Genomic DNA, 20137 nt, shown 5'->3' on the forward strand with positions numbered 1-20137 from the left:
CGCGAGCTACAGTGGCGCACTCTCGTTTGGCTCATTCGCAGCCATCCGGGTGATGCTGCGGGGCAAGGCGCACGCCGAGTGGAAGGTGGTGGTCAGCGGCGACCGGCGGACGGTCAAGGACGATCAGGTCTTCATCGACGACCGGGCCGTCATCTGGGGAAAAGGTAAGTGGCGCCCCGTGACTCGGCAATGGGCAGACATGCCACTGGAGAAACTTGCAGGCGGCCGGATTGCTTTCGAGGCAGCCATCGGGCAGGACGCTCTATAGTGTCGCAGGGATCGTTTCAGACGTTTACGGTGTTTTGAGCCGCTGATATTGCCTCGAAGACGCCGTCTGTTTAAAAGTGGTCACGCATAGGCGCGCAAAAAGTGAACGACAAGGATGTCACATTTGTCGCAGCAAAATAAGCGTGCGTGCAGCATTGAACTTAACAATTTACGCTTGTTATGTGCACGCTCTCTAGCCTCAGCCGTTCGTTCCACAGGGTGCTTACATGAGAAACCGTGAGAGTGAGCACGGAGTTGAAAACGTATAAATTGCTTCTGCTTATATCTTTTGGAGCGGCATATACGTAGTGTCGACGTGATTTGGTCATTAATTTTACATCGTGCCTTGAATTTGCGTTTGCCGCATTCCCAGTTCGCGACAACGCCGCGAAGGTGAGGAGAGGTAGCTGACCAGGCAGTGGAGCTGCATGGTAGCACGACTGCCTTGGGAAATACACAGAGAGACATGGCACGCCGTCCTGTCGTGTCTTACTGTGTCTAAATATGATACGTTGTTTAATTTCAACAAAACTGCTTGGAAGTAGCGTTATTCCTTTTCACGACCGAGCAGGCGCCTTGAACCAGCGTGGGAGAACCGGCTGGAAGCCTGGAGGTAAGCAAGCGCTCAACGATAAAGCGTTAGTCAGGAAGCTCTTTGAAGATCTTTGTAAATAAGGTCCATTTGTTTTAGCTACCGCCCACGCCGATGCACTCTTGAGTCTCCATCCATGCGTCACATAGGTGTGGTGCTTTTTTCTTTTTGCATCGCACCGCCTCTTTGTGTCGTGCTCGTGCTCTCGGACAACTCGCTGCCCATACGACTTCTGTCCTTTCAGCCTATGTGCGTGTGAAACCATGCATAACTAAAATGCGCTAGAAAAACGTGGTGCAGCACGCCAAATACCATTGCGAGTCGGATGTGAGGAATGCCGAGGACTGAGAAAGGCACGGGCGAGAATGAACGATTAACTCTTTATTAACGCGTGGCGTATGCGTCCGGCTAAGGCAACACAGACAACACTGTAGGCGCTAGACTAGTGTGTGCCACGCTCGAAAAAGAAAAGTAACGTGCACATACACAATCGAGAGGCGACCTTGCGGCCTCCTGTCTGTCACGATCCGGCGGTGCGCAGACATTCGCGTTCCGGCGGTGTACGCACACATGCACTGGCTGGCCTTAACACAGCGGAGGAAAGAACAAATGTCTTGGCCCAAGCTATTCGCCGCACTCTCCTCGTGTTTCCGAGCTGTCAGCGGTACAGCGCACCTAACACACCTGCGCCAGCTAGCGGAATATAGAGTATTTCTGAGAAAGGATAAGTGCGCAATTAACGCCGCAGATTCTCATTGCTTCTTTGGCGCAATAAATTAGTGCTCTCTTTTAAAACGCGTAAGATAACAGTTCGAATCTCATATCACTTTGCGCCCTCGCGGTGGCACAGTGGTTATGGCGCTCGGCTGCTGACGCGAAAGACGAGGGTTCGATCCCGGCCGCGGCGGTCGAATTTCGATGGAGGCGACATTCTAGAGGTCCGTCAGTGTCAGTGTCAATGGCAGTGCACGTTAAAGAAACCCGCATTAACACCTCTTTTTGGGCTTGCTGGTGATTACTTGAATTAGAGAAAAACTAGCGCCAAAGCATGCAAACCCCAAGAGAAGAACGAAGGCGAGACACAAGCGCTTGTGAGGATTGAAGGCCTCAGACGTTGCTGGCACGTACCCACTGCGGGGAAGTGGCCAAGGCACAGGCGGTTAATTGCTGGATACAGGAAAGTTTCAACGGGAAAAAGAGTGGAAATAGAATGTAGGCTGATAAATTGGAAGACGCAAGAACAGGGGTCCTGTTAACTTGGAGGTCGAAGACGTTTGTGTCTCGTCTTCGTTCTTCTCTTGTGGTTGGCATGGTTTGGCGCTAGTTTTTCTCTAATTCAAAAACCCTGGTTGGTCGAAATTTCCGGAGACTTTCACTACGGCGTCCCTCATAGCCTGAGTCGCTTTGGGACGTTCAAACCCCCATAATCCAAACCATTTTACTTTGACACCTTGTTTCTTCTTTTTGGTATTTACACCACTAAATTCATTTGTCATTTTCCCTTGGGGCTGTGTTACCTTTTAGGCCGCATTCTGAGATGCGAGCGAAAATCGCTATTTAAGCCTAACCTAAAACCTCTTTTATTCGCCTTTTTCTTTATTTGATCATTCAGTGACCGCACCCTGCAAATAATTTACCATTTCCCGTCGCGGTGTGTGTCACCTTGTATGCAGGTAAAACTCGGCGTTCAGAAAGCTTTCGTACCAGCCAGGAGTAAAGACCAGGTGTTGGTGCGCTGTATCATTGACGAAATGGAAGTACGCGTACAGTACACCTCGCATCATAGCAAAAGAACTTATGTATTATTGCCTGAAGCCCAGTTTTTAAGACCTCCTTCCTGGCTTTGAAAACAACATTGCCTTTCCTGTACAGAGCAAAACCGACGAATTCTCGCCGCGTCAAATGCTGAACCGTAGAAAGTGCATTAAGTTTTCCTTCAAAGCTAAGTTCGAACACTAGAGAGGAGCGAGAAAGAAGTTGCCCACCATAAAAGCAACGCATAGCGGTATTCCTCATCGCCAGCACGTTGGTTGAGACCACGGCCTCATCGTCGGTATCCATGAGCACGCCCCCCCCCCCCCCCGCACCTCTGTACTGCCGCTACCTCTCCCGCATCCTATGACTCGTTACTGCACCGGTCATAGCATAGCATAGCATAGCATACGGTCATAGCATACGCGTCTCCAAGTTTGCTGCCCTACCTTATTCGCGAGAATAGGATTTTGGAAGTTGAGCAATATAAATATTTAGGTATAACACTTGACAGTAAGTTAAAATGGTCGTCACACATTACTAATATTTCTACAGCCGCATTGAGAAAGCTATGGGTTTTACGTAGAAAGTTAAAAACTGCCCCAGCACACATGAAAAAATTGGCTTACGAAACTTGTGTGCGGTCTTTACTCGAATATGCCTCAGTCGTTTGGGACGCGTACACGAAAAAGGACATAATGGTCCTTGAAAAAGTAAATAGGAAAGCGGTTAGGTTTATATACGGAAAATACAAAAGGGAAGACTCTCCATCACAGTTAATGATGTCAAATAAAATTCCTACGCTAGAAGTCCGCCGAAAGATTAATTGATTGGTATTCTTGTTTAATAGTTTAACAGGTAAAAATAAATTGAAGCTACCGGAGTGCATTAAGCGTCCTCTAGTGAGAAGGACTCGGAACGTTCTTGAACATTCACTTACTCCCCTTTTCGCCAAAACTAACAGTTTTAAATACAGTTTTTTCCCTAGAACAGTGCAAGATTGGAATTCGCTACCGGAATCTGTTTTTTCCTCGCAAAATTTTTCTGATGCGTTAAATCGTCTATTTACCTGCCAATATTGGTTATATGTATGTTTTGTATACGTGTGCTGCTGATATTGTATAAGATTATTGTCTGGTTTATTCTTTTGGTATCCGTGCGCTGCTAACATTGTATAAATTTATTCTTTTGGTTTTATTCTTTTGGTCTCCGTGTGCTGCTAATATTGAATAACTTTATTCTTTTGGTTATGTATCATTATATGTTCACTCCTGCTTGGGCCAAGCAGTGGCCTGCAGTATTATGAAATAAATAAATCAATAAATAAAGTCGCCTTCGCACAAGCTAATCGCGTATATGTCGGGTCAATTTTTCCCAGGGTCTTTGTTTATTTATTTATTTATTTATTTATTTATTTATTTATTTATTTATTTATTGATCATCAAACCCACAGCGCCATTGTCTGGCATTACAGTGGGGGGTTGAAAAGAGAAAGCGCACAAATACCACCGCGTGTAGGTGGTTACAAAAAAAAGATAACATTCAGACAGAAAGAACGCAGAATTATTATACATAAAAATAACGGAAAAACTGTCAAAGCATGGAAGAAGTTAACCATTTGATAGTATAGACACTACTTCCTAGGGCAGCTTGTTTCATTCCGACCTCATGCGACTGCTTACCGTTGACAACGACACACTGAGGCCTAATGCTCAAATATTCTTTTATCTACCTAATAGTGTTTTCATTCATGTTGTACAAGGATAATTTTTTATTAATAAGGAATGTGATACAAGTTCAAAGGCCTTCCTAAAATCTAGAAATATACAGCCTACAGAATTTCCTTTATCTAATAAACTTGACATGCCAGGTATAAATTTGGTTAACTGGGTGACAAATGAGTAACCACTGTGAAAGCCATGCTGATGGGTAATTAATAATGAGTGTGTACTTGGATTGTCCATAATATTAGTAAAAAAACACGTGTTCTAAAACTTTACGCATCACACTGGTCAAGACACTGGTCGATAATTTGAAACAAGATTCCTAGGTCACGATTTATGTATAGGCACAACATTTGCAAGCTTCCATTCTTCAGGCAAAGAGCCGTCCTGTAATGACTTAGTGAAAGGAACTTGAAGGTACATTGACAAAAGAAAGATCGCAAGAAGAGAGCAGGACAGTGGCCAAACCATCCGGCCCGGTGGCACTGTTTTCATCTAAGCGTTCTAAGAGCGACAAAATTCCTCGTTGGTCGAAATCAATGTTCACTATAGGTTCGGTACTGATCAAGTCCGGGCGAAAATCGGCAGGCCTATAGTTGACCGCAGCAGGAAAACACCGAGCTGAAAAACGTGTTAAAGCACTTTGCTTTCTCCAGATTATCATGAACGATAATTCCGTTATGATCGAGTGGTGGGATAGACAATTCATCCTTTATGTTTCTTTTAACATACTGCCAAAATTCTTTAGGGCGATCTTGGATACGCATGTCGAAAGACAAAGTACGGAAATTTAGCCTCTTTGACCGAAGCATTAATATCTTTAGTAACCTTTTTAGCTGATCCATGTTTTCTTGAGACGGATTTCTTTTGAAGCGCACGTATAGTTGTCGCCTCTTTTCTATGACTCTGCGCACCAATTTTGTAAACCACGACTTACTTTTGCTGCGACGTTTCGTCATCACCCATGACGGTACATATCGTTCACCAGATCAAAAAGTTTATCTTTCAGTGTGCGCCACAGTTCATCAACGCTAAGTGATTCAGACAGTGTTTCGTACACACCGACATAGGATTCCAATTCCCGGGCTATCTCAAGGAAATTTGCTTTTCGATAGCTGTAAATGCTCCGATTGAAAGGGAAGCGGTCATTTCTCGGCTGGGTCTCCTTCGTGAGTATGGCGAGGCAGTCTGTTACGCGACGGTTGCGGCGCTTATTATTCTTTCGCTTCGAATCCGTAGGAGTTGAAGCGTCGCAGGAGCCCATGAGAGACCAATTAAGATGAGGCAGCTAAGTCCAATCCGATGCAAGTGCTCATTTTCTGAGCAAAACGGAGGGAGCGACTATTGGCTCAAGCTATTCTTGGTCACCTAAGTGCTCATGCTCTTTGCCACTGGGTGGCGACAAACTGCACTGCAGAAGTTCTTAAAAGGACACTGAGGACAATGCTATGAATTTTTTTTAACTCGAAAGCTTTACTACTCTCCTCCGTACCTTCTTCGCAGTGTGCGCGAGTTTGACCTTGAACCGAGGAGAAACCGCGTGACAGCTATCACGTTGCTCAGCCGCCGCTTCCGAAACCGAGCGCTCGCCTGTGTTTCTCTAGGCTGTCGGCATTCATTGTGTTCATAGGCGCTGGCGCTGCAACGTCAATCCCTCAACTCCGTTGATATTGAGGAAAGGAAGGACGCATAACTGGCTCCCTGGGTCAGTGGGCCGCTCAATCGCGCTTTGAGGTACGTGGCGGTGGTGAGAGATAGGGATGGGGCCTGCTTGCATTAGCGCTGACAACGTTGTGCCAGACACGCTGCACTGCAGCAGTAGGCCGCAACGTTCATTGGGTGACCAACATCTCGCGATCAACCCAGGCGCCAGGGTGAGCGCACTGCCTATCCAGTGTGTGGAACGCATTCAACGTTACAGGCGTTACTGCAGCTTGCGCTCTCTAACGAGGTTCAACATGAATAAACCACACCTAATTTTTGGGTGAACAAAATATGGTAGTTCGGCATTTTGGGGCCTTGTTCGCGCTTTCCCAGCACCGAAAGGTGCATTTATTGCAAAGAGATTTGGATTCAAAGTTAAAAAACATTTTCCCGCCAATGCGGTTCAAACTCGGGGCTCTCCAATGACGAAATAGGAGAAGAGTGACGTAAAGCGGCGGGAGCGGAAACGAGATCTCCGTGACTGCTGGTAGTGAGCGCTGCGCTCCCGCCTGGCAGCAGCCGAAATTGAAACTACTGCCCTCCGGACCTCGAAGGCCTCCATCAGCCATCGTCGCTTCGCTTACGTTTACGCCAACGTTACGATAGATCCCTTTCCTGATTTCGACAAAGAAGTTCACGCAAAGAACTGCGGCTTGCATTCAGTGATCTCAACCCCACACAGCATGCGATGCTTTTGAGGGCTGAGGCGGCGGGTCTGGCAAGAATGTCTTAGCGCCGAGGAGTCGGCAGCGTTGCTGTCACCGCCGAGCCACTGTCAGGACTGATGTGTAGGGACTGGTACGTGCGTGCATATGTAAATTCTGTAATAATAGTCCTTGTAAGACTGGTTATGCAGCCCAGCGTCTTGGTACGCTGACAAAGCGAAACACGGCGAGTGGAGCGTTTGCTAACGTGGAGGCGCGCTGAACATTGGCTATACACAGGTATATTTCCTTGTAGCAGTTGGGTGCCGTCGCACGAATTTCGTCTTAGGAGCACTTAGAGAGGCACTTGGAGGTCCTCTACTGCTCCGCCTTTGTAAATCGAGGCGCATAACGAAACTATGCGGGAGCGCAGAGCGCATAGCCACGAAGCACCCCAAAACATGGCGAAACTCAGCTGGGCGCCTGTTGGGCCGCCAATTGTAGCTTTTCTTTGACTTCAGCATTCAGGATGTCTTTTCTCCGTCTTCTTCGTGCGATAAAAGTGCACTGGTGGTTTAAAAACAAAACCCATTGTAATGGGCCGACCGGCAGGAGTTGAAGCAGCGCAGCGAAGAGGTAGACGGGGTAGAGTAAGTGCAGTTGGGATTTCGAGTGACGCATGTGCCTGTGTCCGTCATGTCGCCGTTCGACCAACGTGAACCGACCTGCGCTTTTAATAAACAGCTTTACACTTGGTGGAGGTGTCTCGGTACCCGTCTCGGTCTTCATACCGGAACTTCGAAGCGGAACGGTTCTCGTCCCCGCCACCATGCCGGAAGGTCCGAGCGAACCATCGCAGCCCAGCCCTACCATCGCCCTCTGTTCCGGGGTACAGCGCCAGTGTGACCCTGGTCTATTTAGTGGCATTGACGACCAGGACGTCGACGATTCACTGGCCTCCTACGAGTGCGTCAGCACTTACAATCAGTGGGACGATTCTGTTAAACTAAGCAACGTACTATTCTACCTCACGGACGTTGCCAACCTCTGGTTTCGCAACCATGAGGCCGATCTTCCCACCTGGTCCTCCTTTAAGACGAGCTTCGCTGATGTTTTCGGCCGCCCCGCCGTCCGGAAACTTCCCGCCGAGCAACGTCTTCGTGCTGGAGCACAGCCTCCTGTCGAGACATTCACAAGTTACATCGGACATATCGTTGACTTGTGCAAGCGTGTCAACACGTCCATGAGCGAAACTGATAAAATCAACCACATCCTTAAAGGGATCGCCGATGACGCATTTCAGATTCTCCTGGCGAAGAACTCCACCCCTGTCGCTATCGTCATCCAGCTGTGCCAAAACTAGCACGAACTCCGAAAGCAACGCGCATCTACGCGGCAGTCCGGCGCGCCTGCAGAGGGTCTTGCTGGCTTGGCCCTTGCTGGCTCGTCTTCTGAGCAGTCTCTGTTCAAAGCCTGCGTCCGCGAACAAGTCGCCCGCCAGCTTTCTCTGCTGCATCACATTGCCAACCCCGTCTGCCCAACTCCGGACTAGGCGCCCTCCCTCACGCCCACTATCCGCCGTGCATTTCAGGAGCAGGTGGCTGCAGTTCTACCACTCAGCCCTCCTTGGGTTGGGAAGTAGCCTAAAAGCGGTGAACAGGAAAGTCGGCATAGGTAAAAACAAGATGTATGCGTTAAGGGAGAAGGAGGGCAATGTCATAAGCAATATGGGTAAGGTAGTTAAAGTAGCCGAAGAGTTCTACACTAATCTATAGAGCAGCCAATGTAGTTAGAACATTAATGATAGAGACAGTTGCGCACAGGAATGCGTCCTCCCGCCAGCAAGGAAAGAGGAAATAAAGAAAGCCTTAGGAGCAATGCAAAGACGAAAAGCAGCTGGTGAGGACAAAGTAACAGCAGATCTGTTGAAGCACGGAGGGAGATTACTGTATACGCAATGCCTTAAGACCTCGACCGTGCCAGAAGCTTGGAAGAACGCAAATATAATCTTAATTCATAAGAAATGAGACGCCAAGGACTTGAAAAAGATACCACAGATCTCCGAGGATGACAAACGTGCATGATGGTTACGTGTTTGATCGATATTGAAGTATCGCCGCCACAGCCACGTGGCCACGTGGTTGGTAACGTGACCAGCCACATGGTGCGGAGCAGCTGCTAGCGAAACCGAGCTGCAACAGCTGTGCGCTTGCGCCGTGTCAAGTGGGACGAAGATGAAGAAGGAACGCCAAGCGAAACGGAGCGGCGAAAGACTGACCTTGCAATTCAACTGAGCAAGTTCCACTCAGCCAGCTGTAGCTATCGCGTCATTCCAGGCTTAACCAGGGCTAAACCACCGTCAATTTTTTCATTCATTTCATTTATGCAATACTGCCAGCCTTGGCACGCCCAGGAAGGAGGGGGAATAAAACGAGATACAAGGCATGGTAACATTTAGCACACAAATTAAAAGATAAACAAACCGAAGACAAAACATGAATGATTCGAACAAAAATAGGTACATTGAACAGAATTTTTTTTTCGCCGGAACTGGGCATACAAAATTCAAGTGTTTATAAAAATTGGCAATGCTCTCAGTAATTATTAGTCCACTCAACTGAAGCTGGTTCCACTCAGTTATTGTTCGGGGAAAATAAGAATATTTGTAGAAGTTTGTTCTGGCACGATTAGGTGTTAAGGACTGGGCGTGACGATGTCTCGCTAATCGCGTCACTAGTGGTTTTAAGTAAGGGTCCGGGCTCATTGGTAACCTGTTATTTTTCAACAAAGAGAGAAATTTTAGTTGCAAAAGCTTTCTTCGAGCTTCCAGTGTCTGTACGCCATTAACATGCATTAAAGTTGTAGGGGAATCGATATGTGCGGAATTTAGAAAAAATAAAACGAACTGCTTTCCGTAAAATCATTTCTAACGGATGGATATTAGCTGTAGTGAAAAGATCCCACACTGTGCAGGCATATTCTTATTTTGGTCTAATGATTGATGTATAAGCTAAAAACTTAGCTGCGTAAGGGGCGCATTTTAATTTATATCTAAGAAAAACACAGTTCACGGAAGGATGATGCAAGAATGTTAGAAATGTGAGCATTCCAACTTAAGGTATTAGTTATTATTACACCAAGGTACTTGTACTGCGTTACTCATGATAGGTACGGTGATGATCGGCGGTACTGGTAAGATAGACCGTGTTTTTTGTTAGTTATTCTCATGAAAACTGTTTTTTTCGGCATTTAGTTTCATCTCGTGTCTGTAACACCAATCGTTAATGCTGTTAAGGTTAGAGTTAAGCACTACTTGGTCCTCCGGAGTTTTAATTTATGTGAATAAAACGCAGTCGTCCGCGAACAGTCTATTTTGAACTGGTTCTGTGATAACGTTAACAATATCGTTTATATAGATAAGAAATAATAACGGGCCAAGGACGCTTCCCTGAGTTACCGGGAGGGAGCTCGAGGAGTGACCGCCAACACAAGCAAATTGGGTTCTGCCAGTGAGGTATGCAGTAATCCATTTCATTAAAAAAGAAGGTAGACCATAGAATTTGAGTTTACAAATTAGTTTGTTATGTGAAACAAGATCAAACGCTTTCGCAAAATCTAAAAAAATTTACATCTACTTGGCCTAATCTATCGAGGATTTCAGAGAAGCTGTGCACAACTGAAGTTAATTGAGTTACAGTTGAGTAACCTTTCCTAAAACCATGCTGAAGTGAAGCTAGAAAACCTTTGTTATTTAGATACTCAGTTACGTAATTGGCAATGATGTGCTCTAACATTTTACAACATGATGATAGCAATGAAATGGGGCGATATTTCTGAAGGAGGGTGGAGTCGCCCTTTTCGAGCACAGGGACTATACGAGCCGCTCGCCAGTTAGAAGGAAGGTTTGCCGACGAAATGGACGCTCTGAAAATAACGACAAAGAACTTTGATAACATTTCAGCGTAACGCTCCAGGAATACATTAGGGATGCTATATGGTCCTGGAGACAAACGTAGTTTTAAGCTCAGAAGCAAAGACACCAAGTCACGCTCATCGTCGATTTGTTGACGGAAGATATCAATTTGCGCATGTCTGATTTGAATGGGAAAGCACTCCGGAAATGTTCATTAAAATGATTCGCGATTACTTGATTGTCATGAAAGATAGCACCGCAATGAAGTGTTTGATCTACGGGCTTTCTGTTTTTGGATAAATGGCTCCAAAATTTATCAGGCTTATTCGTTATAAAGTTGGGCAAATTAACCTGAAAATGCCGCTTGGCTCTGCTCACAGCTTGAGTAAGTGTGGCCCGTGTACGGTCAATGATGCGCTAGCAGGCGCCGCTCCGTTTCAAATGTTTCAGTTTCCTTTTTGTTCGTAAGATACATCGTGTAATCCAAGGTGTTGGTTTTGTACGCTTCCTGGTTTTGTTTGGGATAAAATTGTGGAGACAATGACTGCATAACTCCTTAAACTGGTGCCACAGTACAGTGACGTCAGACCTTTGAAAATCACGTAGTCGAAGATCAAGATGGTCCAGCACACGTTCGTCGCTTGCGCGTCAAAAATCTTTCACAGTTTCAGGTTGTACGGACAGGAAATCGCGTCAAGCATTAAAGCACATGAAAAGCACACCATTTTTTGATCAGATGTGCCAGGCTCAACAGTCACTTCAAAATTTTCAATTGAACGGCTAACAAAGACTAGATCCAGTACATAACTAGAGGAGTCAGTAATACGAGTAAGCTCATTGACTTCTTGTATCATGTTTTTAGCAAGCATTATGTCAAACATATACATGCTTAGAATGACCGTTATGCATACTGTGAAGGGGTGTTTTGTTCCAAACAGTGCAAGGCAAGTCGAAATCCCTTGTCAATATTATTTTGTCGTGAGTAAATGTAGCCATATGTTCGCACAAATTTTTCATAAATTGGGAGGTGAGAATCTGGTGCTCTGTATACAGCAAATAACAAAATATTCTGCCCCAAAAAATTGACTTTTAAGGTGAGACTCTCCTGATTGTCAATCCGTGGTAAAAGAAATGCAGACAATGGTTTTTTTACTAGAACGGCAACTCCGCCCCCTCTTGACTCTCGGTCACGGCGAAATACGCGAAAAGTGTTAGGAAAAATATCATCATCAATATCCTTATATAAACAAGTTTCCGTTATTACCACTATATGTGGGTTATATTCTAAACAAATAGCTTCCAGTTTTTCGCTTTTGTTCACAATGTTTCGCGCATTTTGATTCAGCAGGCGTACGTCTTTGACTTGCGGGGTGACACGTCATTGATTAGGCGAGTTGTTTTCAGTTATGGTCAGCTTATCTCATCCTTTTTTATTGCCATCCCATATGAAGATATTTTTTCTAATCTTCAGTTTGCATTGACTACAGGCACTTTTTTTTCAGCAGTCTTTCTTCCTTAGCGCTTTCCTAGAGAAGTTTTCGCTTCCTGAGCGTACCTCTAGAATAATCGTTCTGCACCGATATTTTCCCACCTTTCAGCTTATAATAGTTATTCAGCACTTCTTACTTTTAGTTGTAAGTCTGGAAAAATACGATTACTGGTCGCTTGCTACGGCCTCTCCCTAGCATATGAATCCTGCCAACCGAACTGAAGTTTACATTAAGTGTCGTAGAAAAAAAGGTCGGTGATGACTTTCGTTTTTAATGCAGTGGCGCCCTCATCTTCATGCCCTTAATGCCGAAAATAACTAAGTTTGAGCGGCTACTGCAATCCTCCAATTCTCTCCTTCGCCTGAAGAAATTTTGCTGTCTTTTCAAGGTTGTCCACAAGGCTGCTCGCTTTTCCAGCTCCGTATACCTAAGATTCCTATCTGAACTAAGTTTTCTCATCTCCGTTTGTTCCGTACTGAGTGCAGCTATCTCATTTGTCAGTTTATTTTGTCCTAGCAGCAGTTTTTGTAGGGGTTCAGTAGTACTGGAATCGCCTAGACAGGCACCAGGGTTTGTTTCGACGTGTCCGCACAAAAGCAAGGTGCATGCGCAGTAAACATCATGCACCGAACAAAGGAGCTGTTTGGAGCTCGGCACGACCAGAAGACAGCGAGTGTCGCTTTTCATGGCAGAATAATAGCTACCAACCTGCACAAGGCAGCAGAAAGGATTCTGTAGCCACATGCTGACGCTGGGTCCGCCGAGCCCACTGAAGCAGGAATTTGCTGGCAGGTCTTTTAAAGGCTGCTCTGACAAAGTCACGTGTCCTAAAGGTGGCGCTGCAGATGTGACGTCACAGGGTATGTAGTAGGGGTGCCCCTGTGCCGATGACGTGGTTGAAGCAATGCTGCAAGCGTGTCCTGATGATGGATAAGGCAGTACATACGCTCCGGTCAGACCAAGGAAGATAACATGAACAAGGCAGCAGGATGGATTCTGTAGCCACATGCTGACGCTGGGTCCGCCGAGCCCACTCGCTGTTGTCCATCCATTTCAGGTCCACTTATGCTGAGTGGAATGGATCTCTTTTTAAACAGAAGCAGGGCGTTTGTATTGGCTTTTGCATCGCCCCTATCCTCAGCGAACGTCTTCTTGGCCATACGTGACACAGAAGTCAGCAAAAAAGTTGTAATTTCGACAGGAATGAAATGCTTAGATACGTCGACGATTATCTAATCCTTCTCCATTTTTCTAGACCATGCTTTCTTGGCCGAGGTTTCCAAATGTGTTAGTCCTTTTTAGAGAGTCTTTTTATCCGCTTGTCTTAACACTTGAAGAACCGGAAAATGGCTGTCTACGTTTTCTAGAACTTAAGCTGCTCTTTTATCCTTGTCACGTCTGCTGCTTCTTCGAGCCAAGGGCCAATAAACCACTTTTACCGTGTGATTCAGCGCATTAATAATTTGTAAAAAGAAACATAATCCAAGCCACCTTCAACAGTGCTTTACTCAAGTCTTGCAAGCACAGTATTGAGAGTAGTTTCTTTAACTAAGCGCAGAGGGTACTAAATTCTGAGTACCTAGCCTTCCTCATGTCCTCAGTGGATCAGAAAATGTTAAAAACTAGACAAGAAAGGAACCAAACCTCAAGGGGCGGGCAGATTCGAATGAACAGATAGCTTTTATACCCCGCGTCCACCAAGTGTCACATAATCCTAAAATATTTTGAAAAAGAGCAGGGCTAGACGTTGTCTCCTTGGCCCCTCATCGTCTTTCTAGACTCTGCAGGACGGTCAAGGGGCCCGGTGAAAAAATTCCAGAATGCACAACAAAGCATCGGGATCATTTCGTAGTTGCTCATCGGGCGTCGTTTATTCCATCCCTCTACCTTGCGGCAAGGAGTACATCGGCCAAATAGGCCGATGTATAAGCAAAAGGATACTAGGGCGTAAAGTTAATGCTGAGAATAAAAGGTGCGGTAATTTAGCCATCCGCTGCCGAGACTGCAGTCCCTGCCGACGCGTCTCTCCGAACTTCAAAGAAACAGAAATTCCGGAGAAGAACAAAAATCAACTGACCCGAGATCATTCAAGCCGCCACTATTAACAAGCTAAAAGATGAGTGCGTTAGTACACTGTCAGTTGCCCTAATAGAGAAAGAGCATTCATTCCTGTCTGCCTCGATATGATTCAGCACATCGTTTTGGTTTTAGCCTGTGTTGTTTTTCTGGCGCCCACTTTTTACGATCTTGCCCTTTTTTTCTGCAACGGATGTCTGCTTTCTCATCACAGGTATTATCGCCATCGTGTTTTCTTGCCTTACTGCTTCTGTCTGTTCCCTTCACCTGTTCCTGTCCAATCTCACATGACCACCTTCACTTCTTGTTTTCCTTCCAGTCGGCTTTTCCGGGTTTTATTTTTCGGCTTTTATCAGTTTTCGCACTTTTTATTCTGTCATATTTTAGCCTTACCGGTTTTTTACTTTATTCACAAAGTTTTCCTGTATTTTTTAAGGTCTTAGCCCTTTTATCTTTGTCACATTATTCGCACGGTTTTCCCTACTTTTTTTTTCAATTGAAGGCCTCACCTTTCAGGGAACTGGGTCCGCAAACCGTGGTCCCGCCCGACGAGTGACACACTTACAGTCAGTGCCAAAAGACCGGTTTATTCCGGACCCAAACAACGCTTCAAAAGAAAGAAATCAAGAAAAAAGGCGCTATACCTGAGCACAGCCGAAAAAATAAACAGACTCAGTCAGAAAGAACTACACAGAAGATACAGTAAGACGCGGATAAGATCAGGCGGCAGCGATGAGGGCTTGGAACGCTAGATGAGACCTGGCTGCTGGCGTAGCATTCACTCACGCCCAAGGGCTATTCCATCCTTGCAGATGCCCCTTCCATCTGCGATCTTCATCACGGTACGGTGCCGCCCCGGCATCCGTGTGTATCCTGCTAGCTCGTGCTGACCGCCGAAACCCTGGCCGCGCTCTAGTAACGCTCCGCGCCGCTTCTCTGGCCTTATCAAAAATTCCTCGCAGCGATCGCCACATCTGGCGAGCAAATGTTTGGTCATGCGCAGTAGCGCTGCCTGCGCGCATCTAGATGACTGGAAGAGAGCGCGTGCATTTCAAATGGCTAAATAAGGGGCCGTAGAGCCCTACACAATCCTCTGTCATTGTCCCTCGTTTGACCTTGTTGGTTGTTGGCTTCATCGACATCTTTTTATAATTGCTTTATAACCCTCTCTGAATTTGTATTTCCCCGCTTTTGTTTTTTTTTCCTTCAACCCCTCCCCTTTCTTTTCACTTGCTTGGGCTGCGTTATCGGTTGTCTGTCACGGATCTCCCCAGAGAACACTCGGACCGAAAGAATGAACTAGGCGACAGGTGTCCACACAAACGCATATTTAATACACACTACGTGACACACACACTAGAACACAAAACTAACAAAACTATCACAAAACACAAAGACCATAAATACACACGACCCGGGAACACTGCTACCCGCGTCTACTACTAGCGTTCTACTGTTAGCGGTCGGCGTTCGTGCTCACCGTTGGTTTGATGCGGATGCGGCGTTGTATGGGTGTAGTAGCCGGCGTCGAGGTGGCGTTCGACGTGCTCAGGCTGGCGTCGCTGGTGGCGTGGTTGGCTGCGTCGTACAAGCTCCCGGTCCAAGCGTCTGTGGAGGTGACCCCGGTGATGTCGGCGTTGGGGCACCACCCGGATGGGTGGCAACAGCGCTGGAGACACCCCTGGTCGTAGCAGGTGGTAGCGTCATCCACTGACTCCCCGGAACGGGCTCAGGAACGGCAGGAAGTCCACGATGCGATGTCGTAGAACGCGAACTCACCGGAGCAGTAGCCGGCGTCGCTCTCTTCGAGCCGAAGCGTCCCTGACCCGCCGGAGCCTCCGCTTCTCTGTTCTTCCGCCCCGTGCCTCGCTCTCCCTTGCGCTTTTATACCCTTGGCGTTATTCCACGTCATCCTCGTCGTCTTCTTCTTCTTCTTCTCTTCTCCGTCAATGATCTCTTCCCACCTCACTGAATACTTCTTCATCTTCTGTAGTCTTCGGTTAATCCACGTCATCCTTACCGCCATCCTCGTCGTCTTGTCCAAACCTCTTTCGTTCATACTTTTATCTCAGACCCCCTATTATATGTGACATTGTCGGTTACGATATGAATAGGTTGCGTATTTCATGGGTTCTTTCCGTGTTTGCCCGTTGGTGATCTTTGCGCGTGCGTATCACTCACTCCCTCGGGTTTCTTTCTGTATAAAAGGTGCGGGTTGGCTACCTTTCCGAAATAAAGATGCTAGTCGGCGCAGTTGTGTGCGTCCTTCCCGTTTTCGTCTATTGTCTCCCACCACTGTTTTCCTCAGAATGTACCTAAAGCAACCCGCCCAGCAACACACCTTGATTTTGCTGAGTTTTGGTTTCTTCGTTTTTACGACGCGGGTTCTTAACATATTTAGGCACTTTTCTTTTTGCAATAGAAATTCGGTTGATAGTCTGCGCTGAGAGTTGCTAGGTAGCAATTTTTAATTCGAAAGGAAAAGGTTTTGGCTAAGTTTCAGGTTATGCGGCAGTCTGTTGCAGGCTCTTGCGCCGTTTACGATGAGAGGCGCTCATGATAAACGTTTCTTTTTACGGGTAAATTGAAACCTCCTTTGGTATGCCTGCGTTTAAGATGTGTACGGATGCTAAATATAGATATATCAAACGGGAGGCTCTTGCTATGCTGTTTATATCTCACGAATAAGAACAAAAACTCATCACCATCCTCCGCCTGGCTGTGCCCACTGCACGACAAAGGTCTCTCCCAAATCTTTTCGATTATCTCGGTCCTGTGGTAGCTGCAGCCACCGCATCCCCGCAAATTTCCTAATCTAATCCGCCCACCTAATCTTATGCCGCCCCGTACTAAGCTTGCATTCTCTTGAAATACATTTCGTTACTCTTAAGGACCATCGGTTATCTCGCCTTCGAATTCCATGCCCTGCCTAAGCCCATTTATTCGTACTGATTTCGTTCAGGAGGTCCTTTCCATAGAGCTCTGCGTGGTCCTCAATATGAGTTGAACTCTTTTCGTTCGCCTCCACGTTTCTGGCCCATGGGTGAGTACCGGTAAGATACAGTTGTTACAATTTTTTTGAAGAAGAAAGCAGAAATCCGACCAAAATAAAAATGAACTCTTAAATGACATCTCGGCTCCCACACGGCAGCCTTGTTCACAAAGAGATAGAGACGTATTTCAAATAGCCAGCCTTTCACGTCTGTCATTTAAGACCTTTAATGTCCTTTAAAACCGTAATGTCTTTTAAGAGCTCATTTTTATCTTTGTCGGTGTTCTGCTTTCTTGTTCATGTACACCCCCGACCTGACGGGTTTCCCTCCAATCCTAGACTTCATAATTTTTGTATTGAAGGACATGCGCGTGACACGCGTGTTGCGTTACACGCAAGAAGTCACGCGAGACCACAAGGCAGCGCGGTGTACGCCTGTGTCTGTTCAAACATCTGCTTCTCCCACTGTCGCTTGTCTCATATCATCCAGCAAAACGAAATCGCAGGAAGATCAACTGGGCTGTGTTATTTACACAGCGATATCTCTTATTTGAATCTTATCACAGATTTTCTGGAGTTATATGGCAGCTGTGCGGTAGTTGTGGCAGTTTTCCAGTAGCTGTGCAGTAGCGATTACCTTAGTAAATACCTTGTAGGCAGCGGACAGTAAGCTGATCGGTGTTTAAGTATTCTTGTCCTTGACGTCTCCTTTCTTATGGATTAAGATAACTGAGAGTTCTTCCAAGCTTCTGTTACTAATGATGTCATAAGGCAATGCGCATGCAGGGTGGATAGTTTTTCTAGCAGAACCTCTCCTCTGTGTTTCAAGAGAGGTGATGTTGCCTTATCGTCCCCAGCTGCTTTCCTGGTGAGCAGCCACCTCCTGAGCGGCCTGCCACAAAACCGGCTTCAGACAAACAGACAGAGAGAGAGAAAGAGACAAACACAGAACTAAACGCTGGGAATGGCCACTTTAAGTGCTAGCGCACTAAAACGAAGTGCAGCATTACCTCTTAGCTGTATTCAGTTACAGCTTTTTGCGGTTTCTTTATCTTGTCTTTGTTCGCTGATGCGCTGTGTGAATCTGAGCGTGAAGTGCCAACTAGCCCCAGTAATTCGTTTTTCGCCAGCTGATTTCGCAGCCGTGTCTAGCGATGTTCACAAGAAGATCATCAAACTTGGCTGATATCAGCGTTACCGATGCCTCTATATCATTAACAGCTTGCTTAAGGGGAAGAAGTTCAAGATGTTTTACTGATATGAAGGAGCATAGTGGCTACTGATGCATCATGTTCCGTGGGTGCGGCGTCTCTAGGCTTAGCACTGCGGCCTGAGGGACTTCTTATAGGCGTTACCTTTGGACCGAAGGCTGCTCTTAGTTACTTTCCAACAAGTATTACTGCGGAGCAATAGCGCAAACAGGACAAGGGACCAAGAACGAGCAGACACACACAGCGCTAACTTGCAGAAAGTTTATTGGAAAAAAGCACAGCAATTTATACATGCAAATATTGCCGTGTCATCATAATGCATGCGCAAAACTAAGTGCGAACGTAGGTAGGCAATTTCTTTTTTTAAGAGCCTGATAGAAGTAGTGCTTACACAAGCACTTCATAATTTGGCTATCTTTTCTGCTTCAATAATGCCACGAGTGCGCTTGTCCTCACTTTTCCTAGCTAAAAAACACTTGTCGAGTAACGGCCTGCACTTTACGCATGCGTTGCAATGTTTCACAAAGTTCTTGTAAACCAGCGCAACGGCTCGAAGCCAAACAGAAAGGGACAAAACACAGCGCTGAATGTTTCACAAGTTCTCCGTCTTCTTCGTTCTTATACGTACGTTGAGATTATGTTCACGGAGGCGGTCATTGAGGCGGCGACCAGTTCGAACACATGAGAGCAGAATCTGGTACACCCCTACCCCCCCCCCCCCCCCCTATCTTGCATTCAACAAATGGAATTTGATGTCTCTTCCTGCATTGATTGGATACAGGACGAGCACATTTGCTAACCTTGCATAGGCTGTTTAACTTTTCAGGGACAGAAAAAACAACTGACACATCTATCCGTTTAGCAAAGTTTAACAATTGTGAGAGATGGTATGCAAACATGGAATAACTGACATCTTTTCTCTTCTGTCTCTCCAAGGGCACATGCACACAAGGGAAGTTAGCGCTGTGCGTGTCTACTCGTTCTTGGTCCTTTGTCCTGTTTGAATTATTGCTGCAAAGTATGAACCAACGAGACCGAATTTGAACGTCGCTCAAGTACTACTGATGTGAAAGCGTCCTGAGGATGCACAACAGAGCAAAAATCTATCTTAATCATTTATAGCAACTTCACAATCGTGACATGCTGGTTTAGGCATTATTTCAAATGCTGGAAGTCATACGGAAACAAGTGAGCAGCACTGGCATGAACTGGTACAATATGCAGCAGCAGGAGCAGCGGGTGTAATTATAATCAGGCTTACAGGCACAGGAATACAAACCTGCAGTGGCAGTAAAAATCCTTCATTAGAAGCCTGGCCGCGCACCGCCTCTGCTCCTTCCAGAGGAGGAGAGAACTGTAGCGATGAAAATGCTTGAAGACGGTGGTGGCTCATTTAGCTTCCGCTAGCGTGACGTGGTTATCAGCAGCAACTTGTAAATAATGGAGTAATAATAGCAGTTGCCCTTCTACCCACTACTCTCGCGATCCAGAATAGCAAGCTGACACACAGGGATCTACGAGACTACTCGGTAAATAACTTGGCCGGGGAAAAGTGACTACTTCTTTAATCACCGCTACTCCTCGTAGAACCCATCTTCGGAGGTTTTGTTTAATTCCTGAACGCTCGGTGTTTGTCTCAAGTGTCTGGCCGAGGGCATAATACGAAGTAGCTTGCTTTAGTTCATGGACTTCATGTCTAACATAACGGGCTCGCCAACCGTGGCAGGGCACCCGCCTCTGTCGGCAGTGCCTTAGAGTAAGCATCGAGGCTC

At 46.3% G+C, this 20137-nt stretch overlaps 1 protein-coding gene across 1 annotated transcript in view; it reads left to right on the forward strand.

Annotated features, from left to right (window-relative positions):
- The window catches only part of LOC144110070 (arrestin domain-containing protein 3-like), a 547381-nt gene that overhangs the window by 439585 nt on the left and 87659 nt on the right, over positions 1 to 20137 (forward strand). Inside the window, exon 3 of the mRNA XM_077642885.1 lies at positions 42 to 164. Coding sequence (XP_077499011.1) covers positions 42 to 164 — 123 coding nt within the window. The remainder of the gene's footprint in view (positions 1 to 41; positions 165 to 20137) is intronic.

This window comes from Amblyomma americanum, chromosome 11 (assembly GCF_052857255.1).
Source record: "Amblyomma americanum isolate KBUSLIRL-KWMA chromosome 11, ASM5285725v1, whole genome shotgun sequence".
Classification (NCBI taxonomy): domain Eukaryota; kingdom Metazoa; phylum Arthropoda; class Arachnida; order Ixodida; family Ixodidae; genus Amblyomma; species Amblyomma americanum.